This window comes from Taudactylus pleione, unplaced genomic scaffold (assembly GCF_031769625.1).
Source record: "Taudactylus pleione unplaced genomic scaffold, aTauple2 ptg000095l, whole genome shotgun sequence".
Lineage (NCBI taxonomy): Eukaryota > Metazoa > Chordata > Amphibia > Anura > Myobatrachidae > Taudactylus > Taudactylus pleione.
The window spans coordinates 4244738-4261966 of NW_028284497.1; the positions used below are offsets into that span (position 1 = coordinate 4244738).

Consider the following 17229-nt stretch of genomic DNA (forward strand, 5'->3'; position numbering starts at 1 on the left):
TTAGGATAGGTCAAACCAGTGCTGCCGGCTGCCAATCACATTCACATAAATATTTAGATTTAGTTCTGGACCACCAACCCATGGCAACACTGCAAAATGCCCCATGGCACCCAGTTTAGGAACCACTGCACTAGGGGGTAAAATTACTAAGAGGCACTTTTCAAAGCCACCGCGTCTTTTCCTCCCGTTTTTGTATGGAAGCCCGGGATCACTTCTGTGCTGCACATATGGACTTATTTATTTAAGCAGATTTTATTACTTAAATTGGGCACCTGTAATGGACAAGCACACACTGAAAGCAGACATTATGTGGGCCAAACCATTTACATACCTCCCAAGACTCAAATTTGTGGCAATATATACCCTGCCCCAATCCACCCACTATGTGATGAGACACTGACAGTTTTTCATGTTAAGTCCAACCCATTTTCAGAACTGTTCTGCCAAAATTGGAACAGTTGGGAGATATGAATTTACAACCAACTGGTGATATCTCTGAGGTATGAAGCCTCAGTGAGGTCATCAGGTCCTAGAAAATATTTAGCTGCTTCATGTGTGTATATTGCATGATTATTACAGAGAATACAAAGTTGAATCAGTAGATTATTAATCAGGACAAATATATATTGAGATTCAAAGTCATTTTTATTTGTTAAAAGTCTGCAAAATAACAGAGGAACCAAAAACATAAAAACTGCCTGTCAATCGTTCACAAAACAATTACTATTCAGTTCCTTTACTGCAAGGTGTACACACCAATTTTGAGAGGCCAGCCCAAGCATTTGTAACCAGAATGGTCATAACACCTCAGAGATTATGAATTAACAAACAGTATTTCAAAAAACAACCATTCAACTGTCATCATTTGGAGGTTTCCAGTGCTTCGATTAGATGAAAAATTTAAATAATTTCAAATCAGATATTAAAGAAACAATAATACTGTGCACATATATACTTTTAATCACCACATTTTCTGCAGCTACTATTACAGTATCTTATTTTTGTTCATGGCGGCCTAAAAAGATCCATTTCAAATCTGATCAACCACATCTGTTGGCAACTTGCCAACATACATGAGGACAGACTGTACATTGTTTCTTCATTGACTGGGCTAAATAGTCAGACTTCAAAGGCTTAAGTATTGAAAAGAATGCAAAGATCACCAAAAATATTCCAGACCGCACAATCAAACTTGTCCACAATCAGAGAAAGATTACCCAGTTTGGATGAAGACAACTGGTTTGTGCAACCGGATGTGTGAATGGCAATATTGAAATATCAATTACCATTTACTGCGAATTACAGGATTTAAAATTAGGCAAGGGGTTTATCCTGCAGCTAAATTAAACGTGCTGCCCGATTTAATTAGCTGCGGGAACCCCACGTGCGTAGCCCCATGGGTGGTATTTTTCCTCGAAGCCTCAGGAGCTGCGAAGGAAAATCTGCATTAAACTGCAGGGGTCCTGATTTAACGCTTAGGGGAAACCCATAGATTTCAGCACTTTGCGCAGAATTTCTGGGGTAGCGTGCATCAACCCAGGGTTTTTCCACATGGCGAATCCCACACCCAATTGAATCCCACCTTAGTGTTGAGGATGACTTAAAAGAATAAGCCCTATCTAATGAACGAAAGCAATATTTCTAGGAAAAACAGCCTTATGCAAAGCCCTTGTAGGAATACACACTCTAAACCAGTACACTAGAGAAACACGGACATTTTGTTGTTTTGTATTACTATCTAATGTCACTACCTTGTATTTAATGGCCTAGAACACAAACTTAATTGCGATATCTTACCTATTATAATCATAGTTCTGCACTGATAAATGCGAAGTATTTAAAATCATAAAAATAGTTCTGAAAGAAACGTCCATCTAGTCACACTACATACATTTGTCTAAGTAAAGAAAATTACATCTTAAAAAGTTATCCCAAAATTAGTGTCATTTGTTGATGACATAAATCACTAGGACTCTTCATGAATGCGATATCTGCAAACAAGAAAAAAGGAATAGAAGGCAACACACAAACTTTCCTTCCACAAGTACTTAAAACAACAATCTCTAAAAACTAATTGTGTCTAGTGATTAATCTGATCTAGTGTTTATATACCTCTGCCTAGTGTTCTGAAATGCACCATAGATGCAATGCTCTGAAAATGGTCACTTCTCACTAATCTACCTGTAACTGCTCCCACAGTGCTTGATACGCCCCTTAAGAGCAGCCACACTATGCAGTTGGTGCAATGTACCAGTCACACTCAGATGCAGCCCACGGCTTGTGACAGGGCTTCAGGCAGCAGCTAAGTGTCGCATGGGTGAAGGACAGCTCTGATATTAAAAAGTTGATGCAACAGTAACAAATTGAGCATTTATAACTGGCTTAGATGTTAAAAAGGAATTTTCCATGTGAGTGACATGACTTTTGTTTGTATTTATGGTGTGCTTGGTTAGTTCCCCACAGTGGGAATGTTAGTTGTAATGATCAGCACTCTCCATTTAGGATATGAAAGCTTTCTTTCAAATTTAAATTTAAGAAAGTGCTCATATTTACCGTGTCCCAAATTGCTCTATTAAGAGCCGTCGCTGGGCATAACCATTTGTATCAGGATCATCTCCATTCCACACAACTTGAAGAACATTTCCTTTACAAAACTCAACTTTCAGAGACTTCCCAAGATGTCATGATGTAGGTGTATGTGTGCCCTACTATGTACTTCATCACAAAGCAATAACCTGCCCTTTTTGGTTTACATTTTCTTATAATACTAGCAGAGAAATTTCCGATCCGTGTCTGGTGCTTCTTTTAGTGAAAAGGATTCAAAAATGGTGGTGTGCTGGGTGATCATCCAGCACACCGGGAAGGTGCAGGAGGATCAGTTGGCGAGATCGTTATCGCTGACTGATCGTACAGTGTGTACGCACCATAACATAGAAAGAGACATGATTAATAAATTTGAAGTTCGATACCTCACATCCCTGCTTTGTCATATATTCTTACAGTATGGACAAAGCGTTTACTGTTGATAACTCTTCCTCGTTTTAATTACTAAAAATGAGAAAACTATGAGAATAATCTGGGTGAATGTTGTCCTGTGTACTGTTCTAAGCCAATAAGGGACAGGGCACAACTCTTTTTTATCATAGTAACCCATTAAACACGTACTCTAATCATATTATATACATCAGATTTGGAGAATCCTGCACTTTGGAAATATAAAACAATTTTTATTTTTCATGGAGACAAAGTCTACATGGCAAAGAGATACCTAAGGGGAAAAGCACCACTAAGTATGCATTATTTTATGGCTATAGCACACATTAAAAACCACTGTACATGACCATAAGTAGCAGACAATACCCAGGGTGGAAGATTTCTTCAAGTCTCTAAAAGGTGCCCATCCACTAGACGATTAAGTTGAATGATAACGATATAGTTCATAAAATGTCTAAAATGACCAACGATGCACGCTCCCGCTGGTAATTTAGACATCTATCATCGGGCAAACATGCTGGACAACCTGACGATAACATCAGGTTGAGCATGTTAGCAGATGATTGATGAGCCTACACTAAATGACTGCTCGTTCAGTGTAGGCACATCACAGACTGACAAACGACTGCACGATTACAATGTCATAATCGTGCAGTCATTTTGAGGTCTGCTAGTGGATGGGCAGCTTAACAATAAACAAAACAACATTCTGCATGTTTAGCACCGAGTGTATGGAGTGCGCATTCCTTGACCACAGCGTTTTATAGCATATAAAGCAGGGGTAGCCAACCTCTGTCCTCGATAGCTACTAACAGTTCATGTTTTCTTGAACACTTAGCTGGTGCACAGGTGTTTTCATTACTCACTAAAGCGGGCCATACACGGGGCGATAAAGCAGCTGATCTGACGGATTGATAAGATTTGGCTGCTATATCGTACCATGTATGGGCATGATGTCGGACGAGCGCGCACCCGTGGAGTCGTACATCACACCCCCTGATCTTACTGCAGGATCAGTAGATGTGATGTGCGATCCCATGCAGCTCTATGCTGGTGGTGGAGAGAGGCCAGCATATCGGGCAGTCAGCCACCAGACTGCACCGTTTTGGAGGGACCGCCCTGTTATGTTGGACCCCCCCTCGTGTCACACAGTGCCTATCACACAGTGCATGGCCGGCTTAACATATTTGAAAAGATCCACAGGTGGAGCTAATTATTTCAAAGGTGATTCTGTGAGGAGACCTGAAAAACATGCACTGTTGGTAGCTCTTGAGGACCAGGGTTGACTACACCTGATATAAAGTGTATTCTTATGGTCATGTAAAGTGTTGAGGCAGTTTTCATGGGGCTGTGGCCATTTACATATTTGTGTACATATACTGAATTGATGATCACTATTTTGCTTTATATGGCCATATAGAGGGATATAGGGCAGTGGTCACTCCCCATCGCTTTGCTCCTGATCTTACTGTCACACAAGGATGGCCGCAAGGCTTTTGAGAGGACAAAGTAATCAAGCCTCCACCCAACATTCTTAGCTCGGGAATTCATCATGTAGGTCCAGAAAGTATAGGCAAATGGCTTATCAGGATATAGCTCACGAAAACTGTCTAGGAAGCCTTCATCTAGCAGCGCTCCAAATCCCTCTCTCTCCTGTGGAGTAAAGCCAGGTGTTTTCTTGTTGGTTTTGGGATTCTTCAAATCAATCTCTTTATGTGCAACATTTAAGTCACCACATAGAATGAGCGACTTTTTGTCATCTAGCCCCTTTAGGTAACCACGAAAGTCTACATCCCAGCGCTGGCGGTAATCAAGACGAACTAGGCCACGGCTGGAGTTGGGAACATATGCAGCAACCAAGTAAAAGGTCTCAAACTCAGCAGTGATTACGCGACCCTCCTTATCGTGCTCTTCAATTCCTAATAGAACAATAAAGGGGAAAAAAAGGTTCAATATGTACCAGGGGAAAAAAAAGGAAAGATAGCGCTGATAGACAATCTTATTTACATTTATTCAAAACACAGATACAAATACTAAAAACAGAAACTAATGCTGGGCATACACTATGCAATTATCTGTCAGACATCTGTCCAATCTGGCTGGTTGGAATGAAAATCTGGTAATGTATGGGAGCAAATGACAATAGAAATTGCTCCCAAACACTAGAAAACGGACCAGATTTCCTTCCCACCAGACAGATTTGACAGATATCTGACAGATAATTGTAGAGTGTATGCCCATCAAAAGAAAGATTTTTTAAAAGATATTAACATTGTTGCAATTATAGCACATACATCGGAATGATAGCCAGCCTAACTGAGTGGGTAACTGCAGGTAGCTTATACTGGTGTGGATATACAGTTTCAAAGTCATAAATTTCTCAAGAGATATGTCCAGAATGATATATATAGGACCCAAGGAACAAGTTACTGCACCTAAACAAGTGGTCCAAGTCCAATTAAGGAACCAGGTCTCGGTTAATGAATAAGAATCCCAAGGTCTGTATTTTAACTGTGTAGTAAATAGCAATCTAACCACATCAAACTAGGCTCCGTAGATCATAGAGCCGGTATTTTAAACTCAGTGATTCCACTGCATAGCGTGTAATGTTAGATTGCCATTTATTACACAGTTAAAATACAGACCCATTAAACGGGACCTGGTTCCTTAATTGGACTTGGACCACTTGTTTAGGTGCAGTAACATGTTCCTTCGGTCCTATATCATTCTGGACATATCCCTTGAAAAAATTGAGGACTTTAAAACTGTATAACCACACCAGAATAAGCTACCTGCATTTACTCATTCAGTTAGGCTGGCTATCATTCTGATGTATGTGCTATAATTGCAACATTATCATCTTTTTTTTTTTTTAATCTGTATCTTTGTTTTTAGTATTTGTGTGTTGACTTAATGTAAATATATGATTATTGGCGCTATCCTTCCTTTTTTTTCCCCTTGATTGCTTTTAGTGGATTGCAGTTTCCACTTAAGATAGCTGCTCCTTTAGACCATTGACCCCATCTACTCTGATCTGCGCATCTTTTCTGTTCTTTTGCTCAGTCTGTACCAAGCAACAACCCTCACAACATACAGTATGACAATGGGAGTTTTGGGCTCACAAATATAGGCGGAAAATAATATGAGATATGGTAAGAACTTACCCTTGTTATCTCTATTTCTACGAAGTCCATAGGGTTCCACAGGATACCTTGGGGTATAGGTGTGACGTCAGTCGCAGGGCACCAAAGAGTTAAGCTTTCAGCCTCCCAGGATGCACTAGGTCCCCCTCCTATACCCCGCCCCCGAGCCAAGGCATCTCAGTTAGTTACCAAGCCATAGGCCGGAGGAGGAGAAGGAAGAGAGAGAACAAAGATCTGGACACATACAAGAATCACATTCTCACCAGAGGGAGACGGAAAAAAACGGTGACCATTGCAAAGCCCATCTGCAGCACAGGTGCGACAGGGCGGGAGTCCTGTGGAACCCTATGGACTTCGTAGAAATAGAGATAACAAGGGTAAGTTCTTACCATATCTCATATTTTCTACTTCAGGGTCCATAGGGTATCCACAGGATACCTTGGGGATGTCCCAAAGCAGTATCCTTTAAGGGTGGGGACGCTCCTGTGCAGAAAGGAGAATCCGCCGCCCGAAGGAAGCATCCTGAGAGGCGAAGGTGTCAAACCTGTAATACCTCACGAAGGTATGGACAGAAGACCACGTAGCAGCCTTGCAGATCTGGACTGCAGAAGCACCACGTCGAGCTGCCCACGAAGGACCCACAGACCTAGTGGAATGAGCCTTCAGAGAAGGAGGGACCGGTAGGCCTTCATGAAGATAAGCTTCAGAAATAGCCATACGGATCCAGGCTGCCAAAGTTTGCTTTGAAGCAGGCCAACCCTTTTTACGGAAGCCATAGAGGACAAACAAAGCGTCGACTTCCTAAACGAAGAAGTGCGGTCAACATAAGTCCTTAAGGCCTGCACAACATCCAAAGAGGCCTCACCCACGGAAAGACCCGGTGAGTTAAAGGCCGGAACAACTATTTCCTCGTTAACATGAAACTGGGAAACAACTTTGGGAAGAAACTCGGGCCGAGTGCGGAGTACTGCCCTGTTCCCATGAAAAACCAAGAAAGGGGGTCTACAAGAAAGAGCCCCTAACTCAGAAACACGTCTGGCCGAAGCAATAGCCAGAAGGAAAACAGTCTTAGCTGTTAGCCATTTAAGATCCACTGAGCCCAGTGGTTCAAACGGCGGGCCTTGGAGAGCCCTCAGGACCACAGCCAAATCCCAAGGCGCCACAGGTGGAACAAAGGGCGGCTGAATGCGGACAACACCTTGCATAAAGGTGTGCACATCCGGGATTGTAGCAATCCTACGGTGAAACCAGACAGACAGGGCCGAAACCTGTACCTTCAAAGAAGCAAGGCGAAGCCCATGATCTAGTCCCGCTTGCAGGAAGGCGAGAATCCGAGACAGACGAAATTCCCGCGGTGCATAACCTCTCGGTCGACACCACTGGAAGAACGTATGCCACACGCGATGGTATATCCTCGCGGAAGATGGTTTCCGAGCTCGCAACATGGTACGCACCACAGAGCTGGAAAACCCCCGGGACCTCAGCATGGCCGTCTCAACAGCCGAGTCAGGTCCGGGTGACGACAAGGACCCTGAGACAGGAGGTCCGGTCGTAGCGGCAACCGCAGAGGACTGTCCACGGACAGACCCTGAAGGTCTGAGAACCAGTGCCGTCTGGGCCACGCGGGAGCTATCAACAGGAGCGTCCCCCTCCTTCCTGTTTGAATTTCCGGATTACCCGTGGAAGAAGGGAGACCGGAGGGAACAGGTATGCGAACCGGAACGTCCACCGGACGGACAGAGCATCCACCAGAGACGCCTTTTCGTCTCTTGTGCGAGACCCGTACACCGGCAACTTGTTGTTGTGCCGGGACGCCATAAGGTCGATCTCTGGAAGACCCCATCTGTCCACCAGTAGTTGAAAAACGTCCGGGTGCAGGGACCATTCCCCCAGATGAACGTCCTGGCGACTTAGAAAGTCCGCCTCCCAATTGAGCACTCCCGGGATGAAAACCGCTGATATGGCCGGAAGATTGCGCTCCGCCCAAACCAGGATCCGAGACACCTCTACGAGAGCCGCCCGGCTTCGGGTTCCTCCTTGCCTGTTTATGTAGGCCACGGTGGTAGCGTTGTCCGACTGGACCTGTACCGGGTGACCCTGGAGAAACTGATGTGCCTGCTGGAGAGCATTGAAGACCGCACGGAGTTCCAAGATATTGATTGGAAGCTCCGCTTGTCGGGGTCCACCTGCCCTGGAACAGATATGGACTCGAAACTGCTCCCCAGCCCCGAAGACTGGCGTCCGTTGTCAACAGGACCCAATTTGGAACCCAGAACGGACGTCCCTCGCTGAGGTGGGTTGTCTGCAACCACCAAGCAAGGGACAGGCGAACCTCCGGGGTGAGCACAATCGTCTGGAACTTCAGAGACTGAGGCAGCCCGTTCCACTTGGACAGGATCAGGTGCTGCAGAGGTCTGGAGTGAAACTGGGCATATTCCACCATGTCGAACACCGACACCATGGAGCCCAGTAACCTCATCGCCGAGTGTAGAGACACCCGGCGGCTGTGCAGACAACTGCGCACCCTTGACTGCAAAGCAGAGATCTTTTCCTCCGTCACGAAGATCTTTTGCTGTCCCGAGTCCAATAAGGCTCCAAGATGCAGAATCCTCCGAGACGGGATTAGAGTGGACTTCTGCCAGTTGATTAGCCAGCCGTGCCGTTGCAGCAGGGCAATGGTCAGGTCCAAGTGGCGTAACAGGAGCTCTGGAGATCCCGCCACCAATAACAGGTCGTCCAAGTACGGCAACATGCGGACTCCCTGCAGGCGCAGAGAAGCCGCCATGACTGCCATCACCTTGGAGAAAACCCGTGGTGCTGTCGCCAGGCCAAAAGGTAACGCCCGAAACTGGAAGTGGTCGCTGCGGATTGCAAACCTGAGGAACTGTTGATGGCGTAAAAGAATAGGGACATGCAGGTAAGCGTCCTGTATGTCCAATGACACCATGTAGTCCCCAGCGCCAGAATGATGGACCGTAGGGTCTCCATCCGAAACTTCGGTACCCGCAAAGACTTGTTGAGTGCTTTGAGGTTGAGAATCGGACGATACGACCCATTGGGTTTCTGTACCAAAAAAAGATTTGAATAGAAACCCTGGCCCCTCTGGGAGAATGGAACAGGCACTATAACTCCAGCCTGGAGCATAGTGTGCAATACCTTCCGCAGCTCCGTAGCCTTGTTCCGGTCTGATGGTAGACCCGTGGTGAAGAATCGAGCCGGGGGGCTGTGCCGGAAGGAGAGGGCGTACCCGTGGGAGACCACCTCCAGAACCCAAGTGTCTGTCGTAGTGAACGACCAACACTGGGCGAACTGCAGCAGGCGGCCTCCCACCCTGGGATCCCCCAAAGGGAGGCCCGGACCGTCAGGCCGCAGGCTTGTCATCTGGCTTGGGGGCCGGACGTCTGGTACTCCATGCCTGCTTCCGGGGCTTGACCGATTTCCTAGGGCCAGCCTGACGAGGAAACGACTGTGGTTTGGGCCTGCCCTGGGCCCTAGATGACCGAAAGGACGATGGTCCAGAACCAGAAGGAGCAGCGGCCGACGGGAGACAAGCCGATTTGGCTGCCGCCAGCGTGGCCACAATCTTATCCAGATCCGGACCGAAGAGAACTTCTCCGGTAAACGGCAACGCTTCCAGACCCTTCTTGGAATCTACGTCCGCCTTCCAAGATCGCACCCACAAGGTGCAACGAGCAGCTACTGCTGCTGAAGAAATTCTAGACACCAGAGTACTAATGTCTAGAGCCGCCTCGTTGATGTAGGTGGCCGAATCACGGAGATTGCCAATCAACTCCGCCTGTTCGGCCGGACAGTCGGAATCAAAAGAAGCCTCTAATGAATCCGCCCAGCGCTCCATCGCTCTGGCAACCCAGCAAATGGCCATAGCCGGCCGTGCTGCCCCCCCCCCCCCCGCAAGGGAATAAGCGGACTTCAGGCAGATTTCCACCTTGCGGTCCGTAGCATCCTTAAGGGAGGACATGGATGGCATCGGCAATGTGGCACTACGGACAAGACGGGTCACGTGAGAATCCACCTGTGGAGGGGATTCCCACTTAGCAAAATAATTATCCGCGAACAGATAAGCCACCGCCAGGCGTCTCTGCGGCTGGTATCTTTTGCCAGGCTGTTTCCACGCCTCCTCTAAATTCCTGATCGTAAGGATCCAGAATCTCCCCATCATCAGACGTCCCTTCGTCATCCTCATAAGGAGCGGACAGAGACGCCACCGGCCGTTTATGAGGCCGCATCACAGACTCCCCTTGCAACACATCCGACAAGTGCTGTACAGAACTCGTCAGAGAGTTAACCCACGCTGGCTCCTGAGAAACCGGGAGCGGGGAAATAGGGAGACTGTGGGGTACCACCAATTGTCGTGGGAAACCCTGCATGGGTGACGACACCACAGACTGCTGGGACAAACCCATCGGAGTAAACGCGGGCTGCGGAGCTAACTGGCCCACTAAAACTGTTAGCGCCTGAGCGAAACAAGCCCAGGGCGGCTCCTGTACCGGTGCTGTAACCTTAAGAGGCCGCGCCATGGACAAACACTGCCGGCAAAGGCCCTCCGCGCTACCCTCCCCCTCCGCTAACGGTACTTTACACGTGGTACACTGTAGCCGGAGGGGAAAATCACTTTCAGACATGATGGCACCACGTATGTGACACCTCTCATCAATTATATATTAAATAGGCGAGAGACCACCCTGCAGCACCGCACTGCAAGGGCTTAGCAGAAAGAACAGGGACAGTAATAAAGCTGACAGTCTTGAGAAGAAAAGTTACAGGCAGCAGCGCTAGCACGGTCACATACAATGCAAAGAAAATCAATTCCTGCACTAACAGCGCTGATCACTCAACTACACAGACACAGGGCCTGGTAGGACACAGCGCTGCATACACAGACCTGACCACAGCGGAGGAGAGGTATGCGGGGGACCCAGACCACGATGCTTCCAATGCAGGCTTCCAGCAGCGTTCACCATGCTTCTGAAAAGATGGCCGCCGAGGAGCAGAGAGAGGGCTGGCCTGGGGGAGGAGCGCTGACACAGGGCCAGTCAGCACAGTGCAGAGAGGGCTGTGTGCAGCGGGGGGGGCGACGGCTGTGAGACAGGGAAGGCGCGCTCCCCTGGCATGCATTTAACCCCTGGGACGCCGCAGCGCTACCACTCTGCTGCGGTCCGCTGTCCCAGGGGGTAGTGGAAGCGCAGGTTGGTCGCCTGGCTCCACGCTGCAGCTAGTCCCCAGGGAGCCCCCTGCCTGGGGACTTAGGACCATGTGATCAGCGGGGACCCACCGCGGGACCCCGCTGCTTACCTCTGTCCCCCTTGAATCCGGCCATGGTCCGGAACATCTGGGGTCACCGCTAGCTGTGACCCCAGATGCCCACCAGCATCCCCGGATCAGTACCGGCGTTCTGGTACCGGCGGGGTGTAGGGAAGACAGTATGGACGTCAGGACTGACTGTCCATGCTGTCCATCCAGATGTGCAGCCACAGCTGCATGAAGAAAAAGCTTCAGGGGCTCTTCTAGCCCCCACTCCAACAGGTGCACCCGACTCCGGCCGGGCACCAAACTAAACTGAGATGCCTTGGCTCGGGGGCGGGGTGTAGGAGGGGGACCTAGTGCATCCTGGGAGGCTGAAAGCTTAACTCTTTGGTGCCCTGCGACTGACGTCACACCTATACCCCAAGGTATCCTGTGGATACCCTATGGACCCTGAAGTAGAAAAGCAGATGTTTACTTTCAATGTAGAGTCATATATTAACAATGAACAACGCATACTGTGCAAGTAAACCTTCATATACCACAACTTAAGTGCCTTTGCTTATCTTGCCAAATCTAACAAATACATGAGCTGATGTACTTACCAATGCCATATGTGACATTTACAGGCTTTTCCTTGCACAGCATTGCCACTCCACTGTAACCCTCTTTTTCATCAGAGCAGGCCCAATACTTGTGAGGGTACTCGGGCATGTCTTTAACCTCTGAAGGCAGGGCTTTCTCCGCACACTTTGTTTCCTGAAGGCATATGATGTGAGGGTCTTCTTCACGTACCCACTACGCAGGATACAAAAGTGTTAAGTATATGGAGAAATTAGCTGCAGGTCACAATCTAAAATATTTACCTCCGAACACATAAAATAAAAGTATAACTTTTACAAATGTTGTTACCCATAAAAAAATAACACTTTGCAGGATTTTAATTTATATGTTTAGAAGAAATGTACTCTGCTTACCGACAACCCTTCTTTTTTGACCCATGCTCTAATACCATCAACATTCCAGGAGCTGATCTTCAATGTGTATTTCTTTCCATCATCTGTGGTTAACTTGTCAGGGGAGTCCTCATACAGAATCACAGGCTCTGGCTCCTTGCCACCTTTCTTTCCCTTTTTTTGCTCAGGTTCTGAGGGATACAAAAAAATACTGTGAAGGATGGAGGTCGTACATCACCAGGCTATCCTTATGGAACATCTGACAATCTATTTACCCTCATTCTCTGCAGACCCAGCCTCACACTTCACATCTTCCTTCTTCCCTCGTTTCGGCATTCTGGTGATGAGAGAAATCAGACGCACAGAGAGCAGAGAACGCAGCGTTTTGAATGTTGCACCTGTGCAAGGCAATGGATAAAGCTTAATGAAACTTACAGGAATAAAGGTTTTTGTTTATTTTTTAAAACAATGCACTGACAACTCAAATTACATCTGGACAAGCTAACAAAGGAGAGGCAGATACGCTCATAGGTATTGTAACAGAGAATAAGATACTCCCATAGAGACCAATGGTCTTCAAAGATAGGGATAGTAAGAAGACCAAAAGGGTGCCAGGGCACACAGAATTTACAGAATGGGCAAACACAACAGGAATGGGAAAAATTAGCTTCTGCAAAGCATTGAGTGCCAATGCCTCTCCATACAGATGAACTATCTCTATGGTAGCAGTAACATCTCTTGCATTCCACTGTTAATAAACAGTAACAACAGAAGACAGGGGGCGCAGCCTGTGAGCACATTGCCATATAGTACATAACAATGGTCCATAAGGGCACCACATGATGACACACAGCAATATGGGCATCGTCGCACACAGTGCAGCTCAAGCGAAATCATCCCTACAAATGTCTGTTCAAACAAAGCCGCTAGGTAAAATATATATATATATATATATATATATATATACATATATAATGGTGGGTTTCAGAGTATAGGTGGCATCCAATGGCAAATGCTGCAGGCGCTCGTCATTAGCCGGGAGACACGTTGCACAGGTACATATATTACATGGCTGCAGCCTCCAGCGCAGCCCTGCACATGTACGCGGCTATTACTGGCTGAGCGGACACAGTCTGGCATGCATAAGTGACCGACAGCCCGTGCGCGCGTGATGGGTGCTACGGTTCCGGTGCACGGCGTGCCTATAGATGATCCTGGTACCTCTGCACTGGCGGCCCGGGCAGCACTGTGATCTAGTCCGCACACACAACACAAAGACGCCGGAGCGGATGTTCCACGCGCTGCTGCACGCCGGATACACGTCGCGAGGGGAGAGCCACACACACATACACAAAAGGCCCGGGCTGGGGGCGGTGCTGCTGCGCGGTGGGGAAGGTACGTACAGGGCAGCAATGTAGGGAATGGCATCAGAGACACGTGTGGCCCTCAGAGACCCCCTGTCCCGTCCAGCATTGAGACAAGTGAATGTGGGATGGGTACCACTAGGGAGCAGTGCAGGACATAGATTATACTGCACAGTATTATATGACAGACGTACAGAGCCTGCGCATCTTATTTTTACCTTCTGTTTCATGGTTTTGTGTTACTTGTATTATTAACCGCTCATTATACAGCACTGCCTAATATGTTGGAACAGTTTTATTATTTTCTGTATAATAATTTCATTAGGTATGTCTCCTCCTGAATGCACGTGCAGTGGTGACCTAAATGCACCTCCCACTGCAAGAGAGATGGGACAGAACTAGTGCCACAGGGCCAGGGGCTGGCTGGCAACTTTTGGCCTGGGGGGCAGACACAAGTAAGTGGCCCGATTTCTCCACCAGTGCATTGCAATGGAGAAAAGACACATGATAATAGCCTTTGTAAGTAAGGTGTGCCTAATGTGGGTGTGCTTTAAATAATGTAGAGAGGTTTGCAGTGACTGCCATATAATGCAGAGAGGTTCGCAGGGACCATCAGATCAGGGAGTGTCGCAGTGACTGCCATATAATGCAGGGACGTTCTCAGTGACCACCTGATCAGGGAGCGTTGTAATGGCTGCCAGATAACGCAGTAATAACCAGATTATGCAGAAATCATCAGTGACCCACATATAACACAGGTATTCTGAATATACAGTAGCCCTCACACACAATAATAATACCCCCCCCCACATTGACACACCTTATTACATCACCCCCAGCACCGACAGTATTAAAACACCCCATCCCCCCAAAGATAAAAATAACTACAGCCCCCCATTGCATAAGTATTCCAACACCCCCCCTTCCCTCTCAAATATCATGTAAACATGTACACCTCCACTGGCACTTACCTGCCTGGAAGGCTGCTCTGTCTCTGGTCCCTGCGGAGCTCCAGGGTACAGGAAGAGATGACACAAACAGGTTAGACTAATGAAGGGGCGGAGACTCGTGGTGAGGGGGCGGGGTCTTCAGCAAGGACGGGAGGTGATTGATTAATATAGTCAGTCAGGGTAGGAGAGGGGGCAGGGCCTTAGCCGGCAGAGGAAGGATACCGAGGGAAGGGACAGAGGACACAGAGGTAGGTGCACAGCCCCTGCAGCGGAGCGGCCTCGGAAGGAGCGCTGCTCAGTGTGCAGCCACAAGCTACATAGGGTGACAGCCGGGTAACAGGCAGAGAATGCTGCCCAGCCGCTCTGATGCTGCTATACTCGGAGCGACTGAGAGCACTTTCTGCCTGTCACCCGGCCGTCAGTCATACCTGTGCACTAGTGATAATGGCCCTCACTGCGGCAAAAGTCTACAGGCCCGGGGGGCATATGGCACCCTGCCCCCCGGCCCAGCCCGCCACTGCACAGGGCCAGGTCAGCCACCACGAGCAAGTATGGATGGAATTGAGGAAATAGGAGGGCATATGCCGGCTTCCTTTACTAGTCTATAGAATAATTTGCTAAAGTCTAGCCTGTCTCCAACATGCATACACAGTGGGAGCTGGGGCCATCACCACCTGTCCAATGGCGCTTATTAGATAAGCGCCGGGTGGCGCTTCTCCAGGACCACTTTAAGCACTGTATTAAAACCTTCACAATTTGATGTCAAACCCAAGTCTGTCCCATCTTCCTCACGAAGATGGGACAGACTTGGGATGGACATCGAATTTTGAAGGTTTTAATACAGTGCTTAAAGTGGTCCTGGAGAAGTGCCACCCGGCGCTTATCTAATAAAGGGACTGTGCGCGCCGCAAAAAGGGGCATGGTCTCAAAAACAAAGGGACGTGGTTACACAATAGTATCCCCAATTCAAATTATGCCACACAATACCACAATCTTATTTACATTACACCGCACATAGTGGTGTCACTTATTCATGTTATGACACACAGTAGTGCCCCTTTTACACAATGCCCACAATAGTGCGCCTTATACACAATGCCCATAGTAGTAGTGCCCCTAATACACATAACCCTCCCTTAGGGGTGCCTAACCCTAATCCCCCCTCCAAAGTGCCTAAACCTAACCCCCCCTTCCTCGCCGCCAGGGGCGGCTCTAGGCACGGGCAAGCCGGGCCGTTGCCTGGAGTGCCACTGTATCCGGCGGGCGCTATAAACGCCCTCCCTGCCCTATTGACAATATGTAAGCTCAGGGGGAAGGAGCGGAGGAGGGAAGGGGCGGCAACACAGGACGGCGCTGGGCGCAGTAAAGCCTAGCGCCGGCCTTGCCCGCCGCCTAAGTCCCCCGGGGGGGTGCCTAACCTCCCCTCGGGGGGTGCCCCCTAGCCTGACCCTAAACTCCCGGGGAGGTGCCTAACCCTCAGTCCCCCCCGGGAACCCTAACCCTCCCCCCCCCAGCAGCTGTCCGCGCCCGGCTTACCTTCGATTGGTAAGCCGGGTGTCCGGCTCCCGGCGTAGGTAAAATGCCAGGCGTTGGGATTTCGACACCTGTCATTTAACCCCTTGCCAGGATTAGACAGTCAGGAAGCTGATGGTCGGCTTCCCGACTGTTTCCCCCCTCCCAGGAGTGGTGCTCCCTATGCAATGCCCCCTGTAGTAGTGCCCCCAGTGGTAATGCCCCTAGTAGTAATGCCCCCAGTGGTTGTGCCCCTTACACAAAAAAATCCCACAATACTTACCTTAAGCCCCGCTCCTGCTTCTGCTGCCATTTTTTTGGCCGCCCGCCCCTTGGAACTATGAGAGACATCATGACGTCTCTACCATAGTGCACACTGCGGGAGCCGTAATCCAGAGCTCAGGAGTGAACTCCGGCTGCCGCTGTGGGGAAGGAGCCGGGTGCCCGCTTGCAATAAAATCTCAGTGGGTGCCTGGCAACTCGCTATGGCGCCGGGCTGACAGGGTGGGTTAGGTGCACCGGAGGAGGCGAAACTGGTTCTGTATGCAAGTAGAACTGACTTTAACCCCTGGTTTAACACCATCATTGTTTTTCTTCTGGTGGTAGTGTTTTTACCATTTAATTGCAGATTTCCGATTGCGTGAAAGTCTATGTAAAGTGCCTTGCACAAACACCTGGATAGCAACATTACTCAAGATCCCAATACAAGACGCAATTCGGGGTATTCTGATTTCAAACTCAAAATTCCTCGTTAAAACATAAAAATCTCTGCCTCTATCTTCCCTTTGGACAATCATTCTCTATCGAAACGTAGTTAAAAAATGTGGGGTTGCATACTGTGGTGGCAAAATGTCCTGTATCACTTCACAGGAACATGTTTTTTGTGTTATCATATCAAGGCATGTTATACAACATTATCTTTGTAAATTATCTATTTGCAAGATTCTGATAAATATATGTATTATACAGTATAAAGAAAATGGTTAAAAAAGACACTATCAAGTTAGAAGAAAATATTAGCAGAATCATGGAATATTTGTATGCACCA

General features: G+C 48.1%; 2 protein-coding genes across 9 annotated transcripts in view; one reads left to right on the top strand and one right to left on the bottom strand.

Annotated features, from left to right (window-relative positions):
* Nucleotides 1-626: 626 nt before the first annotated feature.
* On the bottom strand, nucleotides 627-14790 carry APEX1 (apurinic/apyrimidinic endodeoxyribonuclease 1). Of its 4 annotated transcripts, none has more exons than XM_088469897.1 (5): nucleotides 14691-14790; nucleotides 12631-12753; nucleotides 12377-12546; nucleotides 12005-12197; nucleotides 627-4913 (listed from the first exon to the last, which is right to left on the bottom strand). In XM_088469897.1, the coding sequence occupies exons 2-5, from the start codon at nucleotides 12689-12691 to the stop codon at nucleotides 4399-4401; spliced, it is 939 nt and encodes a 312-aa protein (XP_088326023.1). In that variant the 5' UTR covers nucleotides 12692-12753; nucleotides 14691-14790; the 3' UTR covers nucleotides 627-4398. The 4 variants fall into 4 exon arrangements, with proteins under 4 accessions (XP_088326023.1, XP_088326022.1, XP_088326021.1 ...); XM_088469896.1 differs by lacking the exon at nucleotides 14691-14790 and adding an exon at nucleotides 13759-13854; XM_088469895.1 differs by lacking the exon at nucleotides 14691-14790 and adding an exon at nucleotides 13577-13731.
* OSGEP (O-sialoglycoprotein endopeptidase) overlaps nucleotides 13224-17229 on the top strand; it is a 31829-nt gene continuing 27823 nt past the window's right edge. Inside the window, exons 1-2 of one of the 5 annotated variants that reach the window (XM_088469899.1) lie at nucleotides 13473-13750; nucleotides 14045-14174. In XM_088469899.1, coding sequence (XP_088326025.1) covers nucleotides 14084-14174 — 91 coding nt within the window. In that variant the 5' untranslated portion in view covers nucleotides 13473-13750; nucleotides 14045-14083. Of the gene's footprint in view, nucleotides 13286-13472; nucleotides 13751-14044; nucleotides 14175-16801; nucleotides 16903-17229 lie in introns of those variants that run through there. The other 4 variants (XM_088469902.1, XM_088469900.1, XM_088469901.1 and 1 more) reach the window with 4 other exon arrangements.